Here is a 20,797-nt window from a genome sequence, read left to right as displayed (position 1 = left end):
AGAGCTTCGGCCGGATGTGGAGGGGCCACAAAGTCTGTTCCCTTCGGAGGTAGTCGGGTACAAGTGACCCTGGGTGGCTGAAAGGCGTAGTCTCATGTTTAGGAGGGAGGCGGAGCCACGGGTTTAGGCAACACGAAAGAGGCGGGGCTCAGGAGTATTCCAAGGGGGCGTGGCAAACAGCGTCCCGGCCTGAAGGGGGCGGGGCCCCGGGCCGTGGTGCCAAGGGGTCGGGTCCAGCGTAAGGAGCCTCCCATTTCCAAGTCCCGGAACCGAGGAGGGAGGTGCGGTTCGAGGGGCGGGCTCAAGGGGGTTTCACTTTAGGGAGAAGGCAGGGATACGGCCCTGCGGGGCGGGTCCCAGACTTCCCGCTCCGCTGAGGTGGCGGCATGACGAAATCGACGCAGGGGGTAGGCATGGGGGGGTGGAGGAAGCAGCGCGTGGCGAGCTACGTAAGGGGGTGGCTCCGCCGGGACTGCGAGCTGGTGTTTACGAGGTGACTAGCTGGTTCTATCAGAGGACTGTGCCACATTCTGAAGGGAGCGCTCACGAGTGGGGTGAGCCCGCCCGAACGGAGAACAGACGGCGGGTGTTCAGGGGACCGGGCTTCCGGCTGTGGGGTTCTAACGTGGGGCACGAGCTCCAACTGGGGGAGCTCAGGCGGCCGGAGGGGGCGGGGCCTCAGGCTATGTGATTGACTGGAGCCGAGGACGCCCGAACGCTGAACCCCTTATGTTCGGGACGGGGCGGTGCTGCGGTTCGGCTGAGCCGAGGACTCCCGAACTTACGGACCGGTCACGCTCGGGCGGGGGCGGGGCTTCGTATTCTAGGAGCCCGACTCAGAGCAAGGGGACCTGAGGCCGAACCCCGGGGGTGCGGAAAGGGGGGAGCCAAGTGCCGAGCAACCCGAAGAGGGCGTGGCCTCAGCGGGGCTTTGGCCTCTGGAGGTCCCGACACCTGACGGGGACACCCGAAGGGCGACGCCGAAATGGATCTTTCGAAGGGGGCGTGGCCCGTGCTGGGGCAGGCTTTGCTCCGAGGCGGGTGGGCCGGCATGGCAGTGTTGGCCCAGACCAGAATGTTGACCGCGGGGTCCGAGACGCCCCAGCGGGGCCCCGCGGCTCGGTTCGGGGCGGGGCCTCGTCTCTGTCAGCCCCGGGGCCTGGCGGGATCGCCCGAGGGCGGAGTCCCGCGCCCAGGCGGCGGAGCCTGGCCCTCCCGCTCAGCAGGTGGCGAACGCGGCACTGAGCGAGGCTCCTACCCCCGAGACTCAGGGGCGGGGCTTCGCCGAGACCGCCCTCCCCCCCGCCAGGCGGTGGGAGGCCTCCCCGCGGCGCGAATCGGGCGGCGAGAGACGTGCAGCTCTGTGGGTGACTGCTGTGCCCCTGGCCTCCCGCAGGAGGATGCTGGTGGTGGAGGTGGCGAACGGCCGCTCCCTGGTGTGGGGGGCCGAGGCGGTGCAGGCGCTGCGGGAGCGCCTGGGAGTAGGGGGCCGCACGGTCGGCGCCCTGCCCCGCGGACCCCGCCAGAACTCGCGCTTGGGCCTCCCGCTGCTGCTGATGCCCGAAGAGGCGCGGCTGCTGGCAGAGATCGGCGCGGTGACCCTAGTCAGCGCCCCGCGCCCGGATCCCCGCCAGCACAGCCTGGTAAGGGGGCAGGTTGGGGGCGCCTGCGGGAGAAGAGGCTGGGGACAACAGGTCCCTGAAGTGGGAGGGGTCTAGCAGTCCTGGATTCTGAAATACTCTGAGTAGGATACTGGGATCCCCGGGTTGGCGCCCCGAGGTTGGGAGGCGCCAGGGACTCAGGATTCCTAGCTTCCTAAGGCAGGGCATTCCTGAATCCTGAGATTACAGCTAAGTTTACTTCTCAGGCATTGGCATCCTTCAAGCGCCAGCAAGAACAGGGCTTCCAGGAGCAAAGTGCTCTGGCAGCTGAGGCCCGTGAGACCCGTCGTCAGGAGCTCCTAGAGAAGATTGCAGAGGGCCAGGCTGCGAAGAAGCAGAAGCTGGAACAGAAATCAGGGACCAGCGGGAGCCAGGAGGCCGGTGGGAACCAAGCTGCAGAAGAGAATGAGGCCAGTGCTGGCCAGGCTGCTGGAGAGCATGAGGAAGCAGGTGAAGGTGGGAGTTGGAGTCCAGGGACCAGGGGAAGGAGGGAAGAGATCTTTGGGAATTTTGGCAGGGAATCTAGGGCTGGTTCTCCCTGGGGCTGGGAAAACCTTGCCCCTTGGATTCACCAAACTCTCTTGGATTCCCCCCCCCACCACCACCAGGCTCCTCCTCTCCCCAGCCAGGGCCTTCAAATGGGGTGGCTCCTTTGCCCAGGTCGGCTCTGCTCATCCAGCTGGCCACTGCTAGGCCTCGGCCCATCAAGGCTAGGCCCCTGGACTGGCGTGTCCAGTCCAAAGACTGGCCCCACGCTGGCCGTCCTGCCCACGAGCTTCGCTACAGCATCTACAGAGACCTGTGGGAGCGAGGCTTCTTCCTCAGTGCGGCTGGCAAGTTCGGGGGCGACTTCCTGGTCTATCCCGGTGAGTTTGTGTTGGGACCTCTGATTGCCACTCATTTCTTCACAATCCCACTACATTCTGCATTTTTCTTTTCTTTTTTTGGTTTCATTTTCTCAGCCTCTGAAACCATGGAAGGACAGGAAACATTTGGGAACCCGTGCTCATTTGAAGGGCAGTTTAGTAAATGAAAAAAGGGGGCAAAAAAAAAGAACAGCTCATAAAAAACATGTATAGTAAAAAGTAAATCATATTTTATACTGTTATGCAGTTATAGACAAATTATTTAAGTAGTCTTAAAAATTGTGGCTCTAGTGAAAGAATATGAAAAGAACTTAAAGTGGAGTACGAAGTAGCCAGAGAATCCTATCAAGCAAGTGGGAAAAAAGCTTGAAAGGATTTGCTCCAGCCCAAAGACAAATAGTTAATAGTTCTGGGAGGGAATCTGCATCAGGAATAGGTAAGGGGGACTTTTGATGAATCAGTTAATTTTTGAATTTATTGTGTAACTTAAAGGTTAAAAAAAAAGTGCAGAAAATCACTCTGTTTGTTCTCCTTAAGAACATAGATAGAACTGCCTGATAAGCAGTCAGATCTTAGCCATTCATTGGAGACTGTCCGCTAAGTTCCCTGCAGATGAGTTGACAGGCTTATTCTCTTCTCAGACTAAAATTTAACTGACTGATTTAGGAGCTGAGAACAGTTTCCCTGCCCCATTCTCTATAAGTAACCATGGTTTAATTACTTTGATACTGTTTTTTTGGGGTGATTTTTGTATGCTAAAAAAAAAAAAAAAAAGATTATTTTGGTTTTGCAAATGAATATTCAACTGACTAAACATACAAATGCTAATTTCTAGGTTTTTTCTAAGCTTTCAGTTCACTTTATAAAACTTAATTTTTTCAATCTACCAGATTTTAAGGGGACCATTAATTCATGTTTGATCCCATTTACAAAAGGAATTAAGTAGTTTCAAACATTATAAACTGCATTTTAAAATTTAATATATATATATTTTAAGTTCTGCAGCTTTCTGATTATGAATCTTGCCAATAACTTAACTCTAATAAGTTATAACTGGGGTGATTTTTAAGTTTATATTCTTACACTGTTAATAGACTTACTAAAACTTCAGATTAAAATAAGTCTAAATCAATCACTCAATCACACATTTGAAACTAAACCACAAGGCTGACCTGTTACTTGTAATAGGTCAATATTTCTAAAACAATAAATACTCAATGTATCAAATATACATAAAATCTTTGTCTCCTGAAGATTAGTATTCAAGGTCTGAATCTCTTAAATACATATTTCTAAGTCTAACTCTAAATCTTCCTGAGGTTAAAAGATGCTAAGTTTCTTGGAAAACAATTTTGGGGTAACTTCTCAAGCATTTTGATGCTTCTTTCTCAGTTGACTGAGGTATCATAAGAACCAGAGAGGTGCCTGGCTCCTGGAGAGGTTCTTGCTGGAAACCCAGCTGCCAGGGAGGGCCTTGATTTATAGCTGCTATGACATCCCCTCAGATGGAAGGTCTTATAGCCTTGCTCTTTTATTTATTTATTTTTTCCCTCCGTTTTATTGAGACATAATTGACATACAGCACTCTATAAGTTTAAGGGGTACAGCATAATGATTTGACTTATACACATCATGAAATGTTGACTACAGTAAATTTAGTGAACATCCATCATTTCATACAGACACAAAATTAAAGAAATAGAAAAAAAAAGTTTTTCCTCCTGATGAGAAGCCTTAGGATTTATTTGCTCTCTTAACACTGTTTATATATAATGAACAGCAGTGTTAATTATATTTATCCTGTTGTACATTACGTCCCTAGTACTTATTTATCTTATAACTGCAAGTTTGTACCTTTTGACTACCTTCATCCAATTCCCCCTCCCTCCATCCTCTGCTGCTGGTAACCACAAATCTGATCTCTTTTTCTATGTCTTTGTTTATTTTTGAAGTATAATTGACCTATAGTACTGTGTAAGTTCCTGGTATGCAATATAGTGATTTTATATTTCTATACATTTCAAAACGAGCACCATAAGTCTAGTTACCATTTGTCACCATACAAAGACATTACATAATTATTAACTATATTTCCCACACTGTACATTTCTTACCTGTGAGTCATTTATTCTGTAACTGAAAGTTTGAACTCCTCAATCTTCCTAGTTCCTCCCCCAGCCCTCCTCCCCCTGACAGCCACCTGTTTCTTCTCTGTATCTATGACTCTGTTTTTGTTTAGTTATGTTTGTTCATTAGATTCCACATATAAATAAAATCATACAGTATTTGTCTTTTTCTAGTTTATTTCACTTAGCATAATACCCTCTATTATGCTGATAGAGGTCCATCCATGTTGTCAAAAATCCCAAGATTTCATTCTTTTTTATGGCTGAGTAGTATTGTGTTGTATGTGTGTGTGTGTGTGTGTGTGTGTGTGTGTGTGTGTGTGTATAAATACCGCATCTTCTTTATTCTTTCATCTATTGATGGGCATTTAGGTTGCTTTCATATCTTGGCTATTGTAAATAATGCTGCAGTAAACATAGAGGTGTGTGTATCTTTTCAAATTAGTGTTTTCATTTTTTTTCAGATAAATACCCAGGAGTAGAATTGCTGGAAGCTTTGCTCTTTTAGATTTATGTTACCTGTTAGTTTTCTGGAAAGTGCCCTACTCAGGGTCCTACTTTACTTGAAAGCATTCATCTAATCCGGGGGCAAACTATAGCCCAGGTCAAATCCGGCCCACTGACTGGTTTTTTTTACACAGTTTTATTGGAACACAGCCTTGTCCATTTGCTTACATACGCTCTGTAGCTACTATTGTGCTAGAGTGGCAGATTTGAATGTTGGCAGCATGGCCCACAGAAACTGAAAATATTTACTCTCTGGCCCTTTTCAGAAAAATTTTTTTGACTCCTTTCTTCTATTTTATTACGCCATCCTATTGTAAATTGTTTTCTTATTTCTTTTAGTCTGTTAGAGTCACTTCTCATTGGATATTTACATGATACCCTTTTGAGTTCCTCATGGCTTTGACTGACAACGATGTATTCAATTATTTGTTTTCATTTTTGTTTTTTAAATAAGCTTGTGCTATACATGTGTGTCAACTTGCCCCGCCTCCAAGGTCCAGGGGTGTCTTTTAAAATACTGGTAGTGATAGCTGGAACCATCCCCATGTCCTCTGTGTGGACGTCCCAGTGTCTTCCAGCTCCCTGCCGCTGGAAAGTGCTACCTGCCTCTCTCCTTCACCCAGGCGACCCGCTCCGTTTCCATGCTCACTACATCGCTCAGTGCTGGGCTCCCGGGGACCCCATCCCACTCCAGGACCTGGTTTCTGCTGGCCGCCTCGGCACCAGTGTCAGAAAGACACTGCTGCTTTGCTCTCCGCAGCCTGATGGTAAGGTGGTCTACACATCCCTGCAGTGGGCCAGCCTGCAGTGAACTCCAGAGACCTGTGGGCACGTGCCTGTGTCCTTGGCAAGAGCCTTTCTAGATGGTCCCAAGCTCATCTCCGAGTGGGAGGCTCGACCACCCTCCTGCCTCTCTCGGCAGTTAGTTTTTGATTCCAGATTTATAAACACTACATCCTTCTCATGTCCCTCCCTGATTCAAAGCACTTAGTGGCTGTGTTGTTTTTATAGTTACCTATTTCCAACTGTGAGTTTCTTGAGTGTGAAAGCTGATTCATCTCTGTTTCCTACAGGGCTTAGGTCCCAAAAGGTCTCAATAAACTTGTTGAATAAATGTGGAGTTTGTGATTTGAATCCTTATGACAGTCCTGGGAAATGTGGCCATTTGTGTCTGCTTGTACAGATGAGGAAAAGGCCTGGAGGAGGGGAAATGACTTGTCTGAGGTCACACATCTAGTAGGGAGCAGGGCTGGGATTTAAAACCTGGTCTTTCTTTTTTCTTTTTTAATTGATTGATTAATTTATTTATTTGGCTGCACTGTGCGTCTTGTGGGATCCTAGTTCCCCGACCAGGGATTGAACCCTGGGCCCTCAGCAGTGAAAGCGCGGAGTCCTAACTACTGGACCGCCAGGTGATTCCCAAACTTGGCCTTTCTGACACCGAATTTTTGAGCTCTTCCACTGCACTAAACTTCCTTTTGAAAACATTTTTACCAGACATTTCAGATGCATGCAAAGGCATAAATAAAAATAACACATGAAGAAAAGAAGGAAGCGAGTGTTGCAGTTTTAGGATAGCCATTTGGAGTAGGGAGGGGAATGTCAGGGGTGGTCTTTTTCTTGCCTCGGGTGGTGTTTATTCAGGTGTTTGGAGAATTACTTTTTTTTTTTTTTTTTTTTTTTTTTTTGCGGTACGTGGGCCTCTCTCTGTTGTGGCCTCTCCCGTTGCAGAGCACAGGCTCCGGGCGTGTAGGCTCAGTGGCCATGGCTCACGGGCCCAGCCGCTCCGCGGCATGTGGGATCTTCCCGGACCGGGGCACGAACCCGCGTCCCCTGCATCGGCAGGCAGACTCTCAACCACTGCGCCACCAGGGAAGCCCTTAGAATTACTTTTTATACCATACATTTGTATTTTAGATCCTCCTTTAAGTGTATGTTCTATTCCGCAATTTTTTACAAAAGCTAAAACACATACGTATGAAATATGCATTTGTAAAACAATCTATATAGCGCCTTTCTGCTTAAGAAATCACTAGAACGTTACCAGTACCAGCTTCCAATATTTATACATTGATTTTTTTTTTAGACTTTCTAGACGTGGACCATTTTTATTTATTTAAAACAGTTTTTTAAACATTATTATTATCTTTTTTTTTTTTTTTTTTTTTTTTTTTATGCGTTACGCGGGCCTCTCACTGTCGTGGCCTCTCCCGTTGCGGAGGACAGGCTCCGGACGCGCAGGCTCAGCGGCCATGGCTCACGGGCCCAGCCGCTCCGCGGCATGTGGGATCCTCCCAGACCGGGGCACGAACCCGTGTCCCCTGCATCGGCAGGCGGACTCCCAACCACTGCGCCACCAGGGAAGCCCCATTATTATTATCTTTAATATTTATTTATTTTTCGTTGTGTTGGGTCTTAGTTGCGGCATGCAGGATCCTTTTGTTGTGGCATGTGGGCTCCAGAGCGCAGGGGCTCTGTAGTTGCGGCGCTCTGGCCCTCTAGTGGTGGCCCATGGACTCAGTAGTTGCGGCACGCGGGTTTAGTTAGCCCCACAGCATGTGGGATCTTAGTTCCTGGACCAGGGGAGCCATTTTTAAAGTCTTTATTAAATTTGCTATAATACTGCTTCTGTTTTATGTGTTGGTTTTTTGGCCGTGAGTCATGTGGGATCTTAGCTTCCCAACCAGGGATCAAACCCGTACCCCTGCATTAGAAGGCAAAGTCTTTTTTTTTTTTTTTTTAATAAATTTATTTATTTTTGGCTGCATTGGGTCTTTGTTGCTGTGCGTGGGCTTTCTCTAGTTGCGGCGAGCGGGGACTACTCTTCGTTGCGGTGCGCGGGCTTCTCATTGGGGTGACTTCTCGTTGTGGAGCATGGGCTCTAGGAGCGCGGGCTTCAGTAGTTGTGGCGCACAAGTTTAGTTGCTCCGCATCACGTGGGATCTTCCCGGCCCAGGGCCCAAACCCATGTCCCCTGCATTGGCAGGCAGATTCTTAACCACTGCGCCACCAGGGAAGTTCCTATATTTTGATTTTTTAAATGTGTAGCTTTGTTTGGTCACATAGATTTCGTTACTGTAATACAGTCACATGGTGAAAATTCTGGGGCTGAAAGTCTCCACCTCTGGTTCTCAATTTCTACCCCTCCCCCAATTTCTTCTTTCTTTCTTGCCCTATTTGGTGAATAAACTTGATAGACTCTTGATGTCCTGCAAGCTTAGATTATTTATTTATTTATTTTTGGCCACACCGCGTGGCATGTGGGATCCTAGTTCCCCAAACAGGGATAGAACCCGCACCCCCTGCAGTGGAAGCACGGAGTCTTAACCACTGGGCCTCCAGGGAATTCCCTAAGCTTAGATTTTAATTTAAACTAGGATACTAACTCCTGCCTGGCTAACACTCTATACTTTTGCCTGTTTTGTAATTTCTCCAATACCTCTCTTCTCTCTACAACAAAGTACTTTGATGACTCAGTACCTGCGTCCTGAGTCTTTCCTCTCAAAAGTTCCTCATTAAAAACCATTCTGGGCTCCCCGGGTGGCGCAGTGGTTGAGAGTCCGCCTGCCGATGCAGGGGACACGGGTCCGTGCCCCGGTCCGGGAAGATCCCACATGCCGTGGAGCAGCTGGGCCTGTGAGCCATGGCCGCTGAGCCTGTGCATCTGGAGCCTGTGCTCCGCAACGGGAGAGGCCACAACAGTGAGAGGCCCGCGTACCGAAAAAAAAAAAAAAAAAAAACTATTCTGAGGGCCTCCACATGCAAAAAAGAAAAAACCCAGGTACAGACTTTACACCCTTTACAAAAATTAACTCAAAGTGGATCATCGACCTAAATGTAAAAATGCAAAACTATAGAACTCCAGGTAGATAACATAGGAGAAAACCTAGATGACCTTGGGTATGGCGATGACATTTTACTTTATTTATTACTTTTTAAATACATTTATTTTTATTTATGGTTGCGTTGGGTCTTCGTTGCTGCGTGTGGGCTTTCTCTAGTTGCGACGAGTGGGCTTCTCATTGCAGTGGCTTCTCGTTGCAGAGCATGGGCTCTAGGCGGGGAGGGGGCTTCAGTAGTTGTGGCACGCAGGCTCAGTAGTTGTGGCACAAGGGCTTAGTTGCTCCTCAGCATGTGGGATCTTCCCAGACCAGGGCTGGAACCGGTGTCCCCTGCATTGGCAGGCAGATTCTTTACCACTGTGCCACCAGGGAAGTACCATCAATGACATTTTAGATATGGCACTAAAAGGCATGATCTGTGAAAGAAAAAGTAGATACGCTGGACTTCGTTAAAATTAAAAAACTTCTGTGAGAAAATATTGCAAAAGACACATCTGATACAGGATTGTTATCCAAAATATACTAAGAACTCTTCAAAGTCAACAATAAGAAAACAACCTGATTTAAAAAATGGACCAGAGACCTTAACAGATACCTCACCAAAGAATATAAAAAGATGCCAATACGCACGTGAAAAGATGTTCCACATCATCTGTCATCAAGGAATGCAAATTAAAGCAATGATGAGCGGGGAAGGTCATCACCCTTTCCCTATACATTGCCCTGTGCATCTCTTCCATCTGGATGTTCCTGGGTTATATCCTTTTATAATAAACCTCTAATTTTAGTAAGTAAGGTGTTTCTCAGTTCTGTAAGCTGCTCTAGCAAATGAATCGAACCTGAGGAGGGGGTTGTTGGAAACTCTGAAACACCAATGATGCATGTATAGTTAAGTTATTCATACATTTAACAATGTTTTGACTGTCAGCTTATATGTTAAGCCTGTGCTAAGACACTGATAAACAGGAAAGATGAGGTCTCTGCCCTCCTATAGACTTTTAAAAAAATTTATTTTTAAAAATTTTAAAAAATATTTATTTGGTTGCGTTGGGCGGGCTCCTTAGTTGCAGCTTGCTGGCTCCTTAGTTGTGGCATGCGAACTCTTAGTTGCGTCATGCACGTGGGACCTAGTTCCCTGACCAGGGATCGAACCCAGGCCCCCTGAATTGGAAGCGTGGAGTCTTAACCACTGCACCACCAGGGAAGTCCCTGCCCTCCTATAACTTTTTTGTCTGGGAGCTAACCTGTAAACAAGAAAACAAAAAAGAGCGAGGTAGTTTGACAGATACAGAAATACAATGAGAGAATAATAACGGTAGCTAACGCTGAGTGCTTTCTTGGCACCAAGCACCATCCTAAGCAATTTGCATAGATCGCATCATTTCACCCTTATGATAACCCTATGAGGTGGGTGCGGTCGTCACCCCCATTTTATAGATGGGGAAGCTGAGGCACAGAATGATTGAGAAACTTGTCTGAGGTATTAGAGCTAGTAATTGAGGATTGCTGAATTTGAACCGAAGCATCTGGATCCCGCAGGATGATGTCATGAAGGAAAGGATTGAGTGGGACTGTTGCTCTGAGGAGGGAATACTGACTGCTGAGTCTGCTGGACAGCAGCTGCATAAAACAGCGGTGAAGAGCATGGGCTATGGAGCCAGACCGTCCCAGCTGCAATGCTGGCCTGACTTCTAGTTGCTGAGAGACTGAATATACAAATAGACAACGGCCAGATCATATATGAAAACAGAACTCTGATCCACAGCCTGCCCAGAAAACCAGACCCCTTGTCTATAATAAACAGCTCAGCACTGGTCAGAATGGCCATCATCAAAAAGTCTACAAATAATACAGGCTGGAGAGGGTGTGAAGAAAAGGGAACCCTCCTACACTCTTGGTGGGAATGTAAATTGGTGCAGCCACTATGGAGAACAGTATGGAGGTTCCTTCAAAAACTAAAAATAGAATTATCATATGATCCAGCAATCCCACTCCTGGGCATATATCCAGGGAAAACCATACTTCGAAAAGATACACGCACCCAATGTCCATTGCAGCACTATTTACAATAGCCAGGACATGGAAGCAACCTAAATGTCCATCAACAGATGAATGGATAAAGAAGATGTGGTGTATATATACAATGGAATGTTACTCAGCCATAAAAAGAATGAAATATTGCCATTTGCAGCAACATAGACATAGAGATTTTCATACTAAGTGAAGTAAGTCAGACAGAGAAAGACAAGTATTCTATGATATCACTTATATGTGGAATCTAAAAAAATGATACAAATGAACTTATTTGCAAAACAGAAACAGATTCACAGACATAGAAAACAAACTTATGGTCACCAAGGGGGACAATGTGGGGGAGGAATGATAAATTAGGAGTTTGGGGTTAACATACACACTACTATATGTGAAATAGATAAAAAACAAGGATTTACTGTATAGCACAGGGAAATATATTCAATATCTTGTAATAACCTATAATGGAAAAGAATCTGAAAAATATATATATTTATAACTCAATCACTTTGCTGTACAAGTGAAACTAACACAATATTGTAAATCAACTATACTTCAATAAACAAAAACAACTCAGGAAGCCAGCCTGCTATAAGGCAGGCTTGTAGGAAGTAACAATCCAAGGGGCCAAATAATAACCCCTACAACAATAGGTCCAAAAGGGCCAGGACTTGATTAGTAATTCACAACTGTACTAATTTTTGTCCCCACCTCCAATTTAGGACCAAGAAAAGAAAGCCAAATATGTACCCCAACCAATCGCATAGGGTACCTAACTTCTAGTCTGCCCATGTCTAGCTTCTCCATGACGACAGCCTCCAATCTGGGACACCTGAAGCCTTTCCTTTTTTTCTGCTATATAGCTTTCCCACACCTCTGCCTGCCTTTGAGTCTCTGCCAAAACATGAGTGATGGTGACTGACTCCCTTACGCTGAATAGATAGCCTTTGCTTGTTCTCATCCGGTCAGTCTTAATTTATTTCCACTTTGTGCAGTCTTGGGCAAGTTCTGTAACCACTTTTTGGTGCCTCAGTATCTGCCTCTATAAAATAGGATAATAGTATTAGTGCTCCTTAAGCAAGCATCTATAAAAGTATTACTATCAGGGAGGGCAACTTCTCTGAGAGTCCTCCTTAAATATGTATTAAGTAAGTTAACATATGTAAAGTTCTGAGAACAGGGCCTGATACATAGTAAATATTCCAGAATGTTACCTGTTACTATTTTTAGTAATGGAAATCATGGGTCACACGAATTAAAAACAAAACAAACAAAACCAAAAAACCAAAAAACCCATAAGGTGTTTAGCCCAAAGCCTAGCGCATTTAGAGTGCTCATTAAATATTATCTAACAGCGATAAAGAAAGTCATTGGTGTGAATGGGATTATCCCAGAGAGGAAAGGACTAGAGGAAATAATCCTGTCTGAGAGGAAGAAGTTGGCTGAGGAGATCAAAAAACAATGTATAAATTGCTCCAGGTTTATAACAAGAGGTGTCAGAACATTTTCCCTGTTCTGGAAACCCAAAGGAAACCTCAGGATGTAAACTGCTGTCTTTGATAAAGAGGCACAAAGCCTTTTAATCATTGGGTCTTAAGTTAAAAAAAAGTCAGTCACCTTCTTAAAGAGGCTTCCCTGACCATCCTATCTGGAGTACCATTTTCCCTCAGTCATTATCAGTAATTTACTTTCTTCAGAGCACCACTCTGAAATGATCTACTTTATTATTATTTTTTCCCTGTTCCCCTAAGGCTCAAAGCTTCACGAGTAGAGGATTTGTTTTAGGGTTCAAAAGGGCAGACTGGCTTCTGGCTGTGCTTCGGGTTGACATTCTGATATGAAAAATGATTTTTTTCATTATTCATGGATATAACATTATCTTCTGGAAGGAGCTTTGATTTCGCACAGCTCCAACCGTCTGGGGATCTTTTCAGAGACGGAGCCGGCTGAAGTCTAGTGGCGGTGGCGGTGAATACTCCAACTTTATACCGCGACTCAGAGGCTAGCTGACGGCACTTAAGTAACCACCCGAGGGCAGAGAGGAGTCCTCACTTCTCACCGGACGATGCTCCGACACCTTGTCAGGTAGAGACGGGGTCCTCCCAACTTAGCACGCCGCTCTGGCCCAACCTCTCGTCTCTATTGCTTTTTCCGCCCGCCAACGTCTTTTCTGATTGGTACAGGCGGGCGCTGCGCGTGCTGACGTCACAGGACGGCGGCGCTGCTATAAGAGCGCGACCGGGGGACGCGTGCGTCTCTTTCTCGGTTACCGAAGCGGGCGCGAAGGTGAGGTGTAGTGCTGTGTTCTTTATTCCGGGTGTGGGTTGTAGGGTCTTGCGGACCATCCGAGCTTTAATGAGTTCGCTAGAGAAGATGCAAGTGAGATGAAGGTGGTTGTAGAGTAGTGGGAATGGTATCGGTTATAAAAGGTTGAGGGACGGTTCTCGCGATATTTTGCTGGGCGCCGCGAGGTTCTAGCTGAGTTGTGGGACTGCGCAGGCGCTGCTCCGAGTCCTCACTGTCCCCTCTCCTTTCCGCACAGACGGGCAAGTAGAGCCAGCATGCCGGTGGCCCGGAGCTGGGTTTGTCGCAAAACCTATGTAACCCCGCGGAGACCCTTCGAGAAATCCCGCCTCGACCAAGAGCTGAAGCTGATCGGTGAGTGACTAATGCAGGGTTTCTGCTTCCCGGGCCGGGGAAGCTAACACGTGGGTGAGGCTGCCCACGTGCTCATTCTACTGGAATCCCTTCGGTGTGTCCCCCCCCCCCCCTTCCCCAAATTCGGGATCGTTCGTTGTTTAGATTTTCTGTACGACGAAACCACCAATCCTTTTCATTAGTCCGTGGGACTGAACTTGTTTGCCCATTCTTTGCAGGCGAGTATGGGCTCCGGAACAAACGTGAGGTCTGGAGGGTCAAATTTACCCTGGCCAAGATCCGCAAGGCTGCCCGGGAGCTGCTGACGCTGGATGAGAAAGACCCGCGGCGTCTGTTTGAAGGTGTGTATGGGAAACGTTGGGCTTCAGTTTCCTCTTGATTAGAACTAACAGTGCTCAGCAAGCTTGGCCACCTGGCTCTAGCTGTACACAGTGTAGCAAAACAGTACTGATGCTTATGTGTCTTGTTCACCGGGGGTGGGAGTAGACTGAAATTTCTGAAATGCTGGATGGTTCTAGTAGGGAGCGAGCTTTACTGTGTACACTTGCCTGCTTTAACGTGGGGGTCAAGGACATTTACTCAAGGTCTGAACAGGAGAGGACCTGTGGATTTCACAGGGAAGAACATTCCAGGTGATTTTGGAGAGGGTACAGATCGTATAGTAATTACAGTGACTAAAAAAATTGTGGTAAGGTACACGTGACAGAATTTATCATCTTTTAGACTCTTAAAGTTCTGAATTTCTACTTTGAGATGGGGAGTTAATGGAGGGCTTTTGGAAGGAATGATTGACATGATCAAATTTTAGTAGGACCTCTTAGATTGTCAAGTGGCAAAAACATTAAGATAGCTGGTATTATATAAAGCTCACTGAATGCCTTTTTCTAAGCTCTTGGTGTACATTATTTAATCTGCACAAGCAACCTCATAGCAGGTACTGATAATACTTCAAATGAGCAAATGGCCAGAGGCCTCCCACCATAGGTGGGACTGGAGGGCAGGCTCCAGAGTTAAGGTGAGTTCAGCTATGGGGATGGAATGAGGATTCCAGGGAAAGCTTGGAGAACATCACCAAAAGTTGAAACAGTGTCTAAGTGTAATAAGGTGTAATCAGTAGACTTGGTTAGTGTGTTCTACATTGTATCCTGGTGTGGAAGATACATATGTACACACATACATACATACAGTTTGTGATTCTAACAGATGTGAGTTTGGCTGTAGGTGGTTCTGTATCTTTTTTGTTTCTTGTTTATTTTTTTTGTAACAGTTTTTATTGGGATAAAACTTACACAACATGAAGTTTACTCAGAGTGTCTACAGCTTGTTTTTAGTTGCCTCTAAAATTGGCCACCGCCTAGGTGTCATCTTGATAACTTGCTTTTGGCCTGTCCCTGGGAAATCTTGATTTCTGGTGAAAAGCAGGAGGGGCTGGGAAACCCACCAGGCTTCCTTGGGCACCTCACTTTTTATTGTCAATCAGGGTTGCTAGTCTGATTTTTCTCCCAAACTGTGGCTAAGGAAGTGCTGTTACACTCCTCGCTGTTAAGCATGAGTGGTCATCCATACTAGAGGTTGAGAAAGGCTTGGAGCGTGTTTAACTACCTACCACACATTTATCACTTTTATCTGTCCTAGACCCATAAACTGCTTTGACAGTCTCATGATAATTGAGGAATCTCCCCCATGGACACTGGTGTTGGGTGGGACTTTATCCCTGAGTCTGGGGGACAGACCGAAGCTGGTTCTGGTCTCGGGGAGCTTGCTGAAGATAGAGATAATCACAGAGAAACTTAGGTGATAAGCAGTCATGTGACCAAGAGATGGCATAGGGCAGCGTGAGAGGCCAGTGTCCAGGGATTATTTGGTTTTCCGGGTGGAAGTTGCGAGAGGGAAGCATCAGGTAGCACACTTTCTAGTGAAGGAAGCTCTTTAGATTCCTGGGGTGGGGAGGAGGAGCCTGCGAGCTCTCAGGCTTTTGCTCTGCTCTGCAGCCTTTCCCACTAAGGTGTGAGAGTCTCATCTGATAAAAAGACTTACTGGTTCATTCAGTCCCTTACAGGTGTGAACTCCTTCCTTACACCAGCTTAAGGAGGACAGGTGTTACATCCATTTTTCACATTAGAAACTAAGGCACTTACAGGCTTGCCGCATGCCATAGTGACAAGGGCCCCTTTGCCACTGAGGTGCCCACTGGCTTACATTTTTAAAAAATTTATTGGTTTGGATTTTACATTTAAAAAACTGATTCTGGGGGGCTTCCAGTGGTTAAGACTCCACGCTCCCAATGCAGGGCCCTGGGTTCGATCCCTGGTCAGGGAACTAGATCCCACATGCATGCCACGACTAAGGAGCCCTCGAGCTGCAGCTAAGGAGCCAGCCTGCCTCAACTAAGACCTGGCACAACCAAATAAAAGTAAATAGATGGATAGATAGATAAACAGATAGATAAAATTAGTGTAAAAAAAAGGAAAACTGATTGATTGTTAATGCTTTGGCCACATGGAGCCCATGTAACAATTTTTAGTAGTTGGACATGATCCTGTTGAAGATGCAGTTTATGGGTGTTATTTTTGTCTTCATACCACATAAGGTTTTTCCTGTATTGATGACCCTCCCCATTGTTTAAGGATGTAGGTGTTTTAATAGTAAATATGAAATATACTTTTGAAGTAATACAGGTTGAATTATTGTCAGGTTTCTATTTTCTAATGTAAGGACAAAAAGGCATGAAGTGTCCAAACTGGTAGATAATCCCAAACTCACTTTTGTTTACCTTTGAGTATGTTTTTATATTACTATTTGAATATCACGTCTGTGTTTTAAATTGAGGTATAATTTATAATTCGTTATTATATTAGTTTCAGGTACACTTAGTTTTATAGTTATAAAACATTTTCTTGTGATGAGAAGTTTTACGGTCTCATTGTGTTTTTGAGTTGCATCCTCCTGATGATTCATGATGTTGAGCACCTTGTGCTTTTTGGCCACCTGTATGTCTTTGGGAAAATGTCTATTCAGATCATCTTCCCATTTTTAATTGAGGTGTTTGTTTTTTTGGGCTTTTAAAATAATTTTTTATAGATTTATTTAGTTTTGGCTGTGTTGGGTCTTCATTGCTGCTCGTGGGCTTTCTCTAGTTGCAGGGAGCGGAGGCTGCTCTTCATTGCGGGGCGCAAACTTCTCATCGCGGTGCCCTCTCGTTGCGGAGCATGGGCTCTAGACACTTGGGCTTCAGTAGTTGTGGCTTGCGGGCTCTAGAGTGCAGGCTCAGTAGTTGTGGCACACAGGCTTAGTTGCTCAGATTAGTTGCGGCGTGTGGGATCTTCCTGGACCAGGGCTCGAACTTGTGTCCCCTGCATTGGCAGGCGGATCCTTAACCACTGTGCCACCAGGGAAGTCCATTTCTGCTCTTAAGTTGTATGAGTTCATTACATATTTTGGGTATTAACCCCTTATTAGATACATGATTTGCAAATATTTTCTCCCATTCTGTATGTTGCCTTTTCATTTCGTTAATTTCTTTTGCTGTGCAGAAGCTTTTTTGGTGTGGTCCTACTTGTTGATTTTTGTTTTTGTTTTTGTTTTGTTTTTGGTACGCGGGCCTCCCACTGCTGTGGTCTCTCCTGTTGCGGAGCACAGGCTCCGGACTCGCAGGCCCAGCGGCCATGGCTCACGGGCCCAGCTGCTCCGTGGCATGTGGGATCCTCGCGGACCGGGGCACGAACCCGCGCCCCCTGCATTGGCAGGCAGACTCTCAACCACTGCGCCACCAGGGAAGCCCTGATTTTTGCTTTTGTAGCCTTTGCTTTAGGGTCAAATCCAAAAAAATCATCTCCAAGATATGTCAAGGACCTTACTACCTACGTTTTCTTCTAGGAGTTTCATGGTTTCAGGTCTTATATTCAAGTCTTTAATCCATTTTGAGTTTCTTCCCCCACCCCACCCCCCACTCCCCGCACCACCACCACACAGCTTGTGGGATCTTAGTTCCCCGACCAGGGATTGAGGAACCTGGGCCACGCCAGTGAAAGCACCCAGTCCTAACCACTGGACTGCCTGGGAATTCCCGATTTTGAGTTAATTTTTGTGTACAGGATAAGGTAGGGGTCCAGTTTCATTCTTGCATGTGACTGTCCAGTTTTCCCGACAACCATTTATTGCCGAGACTTTTCTTTCCCCGTTATATATTCCTGGCTCCTTTGTTGTAAATTGACCATTAATTTGTGTGGGTTTATTTCTGGGATCTTTATTCTGTTCCTTTGATGTGTTTTTTATGCCAATATCATAGTGTTTTGATTACTCTAGCTTTGTAATGTATATAGCTTTGTTCTTAAGATTGGCTTTAGCTATTCAGGGTCTTGTGGTACCATAAAAATTTAGTATTCTTTGTTCTTTTTCTGTGAAAAATGGCATTGGAATTTTGATAGGGATTGCATTGAATCTGTATATTGCTTTTAGGTAGTATGGACATTTTAACTATATCTTTCCATTTATTTGTGTCTTAAATATTTTTCATCAGTGCCTTATATTTTTCATTGTGTAGGCTTTTCATCTTTTATGCGGTTGTAAATGGGAGAATATCCTTGTTTTGTGTTCAGCATTTATTCAGTGCATATTATGACCTGGGGTGTTGGGAAAGGTATATAGTACATATAGTATGTTTCTCCATTTAGATTCTGGTCTGCTAGGTTCCTGGTCTGCTAGGAAGACTTTTGTCATCACAGTGAGCCATCTTTCCTTCAAGCTTTGCCTGGGGGCAAGGGAGGGGATGGGTGGTAATGGTGCTTACCCCCAGTGTCAGTGTGTTAGTGATAATGCTGTGTGGTGATAAGGAGCTCAGTGAGTGTGAGCCTGGGGGAAGGGGTTTGCCCGCAGCATCCCAAGAGCTGTCCTGAGTGGAGCTTTGGATGCCCATGGACAAGAAGTAGCGAAGCCTCCTGAAAGTAGAGTTGTGTAAAAGGTAGAAGCTGACCTCTGCTGGATTACTTTATGCCAGGCATTGTTAGGTCCACACCATCTTTTTAGTAGAAAATCTCAGAATGATAAAATGGACGACATGTACTCAGCTTAAATGTATGCCCAGTCTTTTTCAGGCCTGTAAGATTGGTTCTGATACTGTTCCAATATTATAGATACGGAAGGTGGTTTAACCTCATTTGATTAGTAGGGCTTTCTTGACTCTAGAATATTAGCTCTCAGCCATCCTGCTGTGTTATGGGAGAAATAGTTTAGGAACAGCAGCACTTAGACTTTTGCAGATGAATGCTAAGCCTTTCAAGGGGGTTGTCTCGTTTACTCTTCCCAACAACTCTGGAAGGTTCTTCCTTTTTCAGGTGAGCAGAGTTGTATGTAGCCACCTGCCTTAGGGTAGTGTGAGGGTTCCGTTAGTCACAGTGGCTCATGTAATAGCATGTTGAATTCTGTATCAGAATTATTTCTTACTTCCTACTTTGTCCCACCCCCATGATTTGGAGGTGGAGGATTTGAACCCAGGAGTCTGAGGTCGGCCAGAATGCTGAGGCAGGCCTTCTTTCCCCTCTTACCAGGCAACGCCCTGCTGCGGCGACTCGTCCGTATCGGGGTGCTGGACGAGGGCAAGATGAAGCTGGATTACATCTTGGGCCTGAAGATTGAGGATTTCTTGGAGAGACGCCTGCAGACCCAGGTCTTCAAGCTGGGCCTGGCCAAGTCCATCCACCACGCCCGTGTGCTGATCCGCCAGCGCCATATCAGGTACCACCTCTGGGCTCCCTGAGCCTTCCCCACCCCATCCCCTCTGATGGTTGCCCTCACTAAGCCGCTGTCCCTATCTCCTGTGCAGCCCTTGGAGGTGATGAAGGTGTGAGCTCCCCTTGAGGGTGCAGATTGACCCCCTACAAACAGCTCACGGGGGAGCTGGGGGCAGCCTCATCCCCCCCGTAGCCCAGCGCAAGGGTCACTGCGGCCAGAGCCGTACACCTTGCGAAGGCTTCTACGAGGCGTGCAGGTAGCTGGACAGGTAACAGCCCTTGGTGTCCAGTTGAGAGGAGTCATTGGGGATAACTGACTTATGTGGGTTCGGCTGTGTAGTGGACCCTTGTGGAGCCACTCCAGGCCCTGATCACCACAGTGCACTCTCCTGTCGGCCTTAATTTGGTGAGTTCACCACAGGCCAAGGTCTGCCACAGTGAAGACCAGAGGCCAGATGGGTCTTTATCTGAGTACTCAGTTTACCCTTTGTAAATTGGGCCCTGTTCATGAGGCCCAGTTGAGCTGTGTAGTAAATGGGTGGGATGCATGCATACTGAATTTCTGCCGCAGCCTTGCGTTAGCCGTGTGACCCATGGGCAGGAGCCTCTCAACGTTGCTTGTCTGAAATTGGGGTTGCTGCTTCGAAGACAATGAAACTGCACCTGCTAATAGAGCTCAGTGTGTGACACACACAGCTGAGAATATTTGAAGTGTCTGGCACAGTTGTGAATTTGAAAAGCAGGTCTTGGGTTTATATGCTGCCGCCTCACCTCATTCGCTCTGGTCTCGTGGGTTACTTCTGAATTGCTCCCCGCCTTCTGTGAGGTGTGAATGTAAAGGTGGATGCATTTGTGTGAATTAGGTGATGCCTGAAAGCTCTCCGGAACACACAGCAGTTCTTTAGGGTCAGGAGCCCTTCCTGTTCATTGCTTCAGAGTCAGTGCAGCTCTGTAGCACCAGCCCTGTCAGCTGCAAAGCACACGCAGAGGAGGGCAGCGTCCTGCTTCCCTGTCCTGCTCACCTGCCGTCCCCCTCCAGGGTCCGCAAGCAGGTGGTGAACATCCCGTCCTTCATTGTCCGCCTGGACTCCCAGAAGCACATCGACTTCTCCCTCCGTTCTCCGTACGGGGGCGGCCGCCCAGGCCGCGTGAAGAGGAAGAACGCCAAGAAGGGCCAGGGCGGGGCTGGAGCTGGCGATGACGAGGAGGAGGATTGAGCCCACCCAGGCCCGCCAGGGCTGATGGAGTCTAGTTTTCCAGTCAGATAATAAAACGACATCCACACTTCAGAACTGGTGTTCATTGGTGTGCCTCTTTTCCTCCGTGCTCTGAACACAAGCCTTCTGTGGTGGGAAGTGCAGGCTGCGTCCTTCAACG

At 46.7% G+C, this 20,797-nt stretch overlaps 3 protein-coding genes across 6 annotated transcripts in view; 2 read left to right on the top strand and 1 right to left on the bottom strand.

Moving 5' to 3' along the window:
• Positions 1-20,797, bottom strand: part of NLRP12 (NLR family pyrin domain containing 12) — a 726,895-nt gene that overhangs the window by 348,256 nt on the left and 357,842 nt on the right.
• On the top strand, positions 1,401-5,971 carry TSEN34 (tRNA splicing endonuclease subunit 34). 2 transcript variants are annotated; one of them, XM_065899660.1, is made up of 4 exons: positions 1,401-1,643; positions 1,868-2,111; positions 2,270-2,527; positions 5,784-5,971. In XM_065899660.1, the coding sequence occupies exons 1-4, from the start codon at positions 1,401-1,403 to the stop codon at positions 5,969-5,971; spliced, it is 933 nt and encodes a 310-aa protein (XP_065755732.1). The 2 variants fall into 2 exon arrangements, with proteins under 2 accessions (XP_065755732.1, XP_065755731.1); XM_065899659.1 differs by having other exon boundaries at positions 1,868-2,117.
• Positions 13,572-20,704, top strand: RPS9 (ribosomal protein S9). Of its 3 annotated transcripts, XM_065899684.1 has the most exons (4): positions 13,572-13,691; positions 13,910-14,032; positions 19,238-19,424; positions 20,460-20,704. In XM_065899684.1, the coding sequence occupies exons 1-4, from the start codon at positions 13,595-13,597 to the stop codon at positions 20,635-20,637; spliced, it is 585 nt and encodes a 194-aa protein (XP_065755756.1). In that variant the 5' UTR covers positions 13,572-13,594; the 3' UTR covers positions 20,638-20,704. The 3 variants fall into 3 exon arrangements, with proteins under 3 accessions (XP_065755756.1, XP_065755757.1, XP_065755758.1); XM_065899685.1 differs by lacking the exon at positions 13,910-14,032 and having other exon boundaries at positions 13,595-13,691; XM_065899686.1 differs by lacking the exon at positions 19,238-19,424 and having other exon boundaries at positions 13,595-13,691; positions 20,460-20,479.

The sequence above is a fragment of the Phocoena phocoena genome, chromosome 20, assembly GCF_963924675.1.
Source record: "Phocoena phocoena chromosome 20, mPhoPho1.1, whole genome shotgun sequence".
Lineage (NCBI taxonomy): Eukaryota > Metazoa > Chordata > Mammalia > Artiodactyla > Phocoenidae > Phocoena > Phocoena phocoena.
Note: the sequence above shows the minus strand (reverse complement) of the source record. Positions and strands in the feature narration are given on the sequence as shown.

Excerpts from the sequence above, each read along its gene's own strand:
- TSEN34 (XM_065899659.1), top strand. The coding sequence starts at position 1,401 with ATGCTGGTGGTGGAGGTGGCGAACGGCCGCTCCCTGGTGTGGGGGGCC. Across the intron at positions 1,644-1,867 it reads ATCCCCGCCAGCACAGCCTG|GCATTGGCATCCTTCAAGCG; the intron begins GTAAGGGGGCAG and ends TTTACTTCTCAG. Across the intron at positions 2,118-2,269 it reads GCATGAGGAAGCAGGTGAAG|GCTCCTCCTCTCCCCAGCCA; the intron begins GTGGGAGTTGGA and ends CACCACCACCAG.
- RPS9 (XM_065899684.1), top strand. The coding sequence starts at position 13,595 with ATGCCGGTGGCCCGGAGCTGGGTTTGTCGCAAAACCTATGTAACCCCG. Across the intron at positions 14,033-19,237 it reads CCCGCGGCGTCTGTTTGAAG|GCAACGCCCTGCTGCGGCGA; the intron begins GTGTGTATGGGA and ends CCCTCTTACCAG. Across the intron at positions 19,425-20,459 it reads ATCCGCCAGCGCCATATCAG|GGTCCGCAAGCAGGTGGTGA; the intron begins GTACCACCTCTG and ends GTCCCCCTCCAG.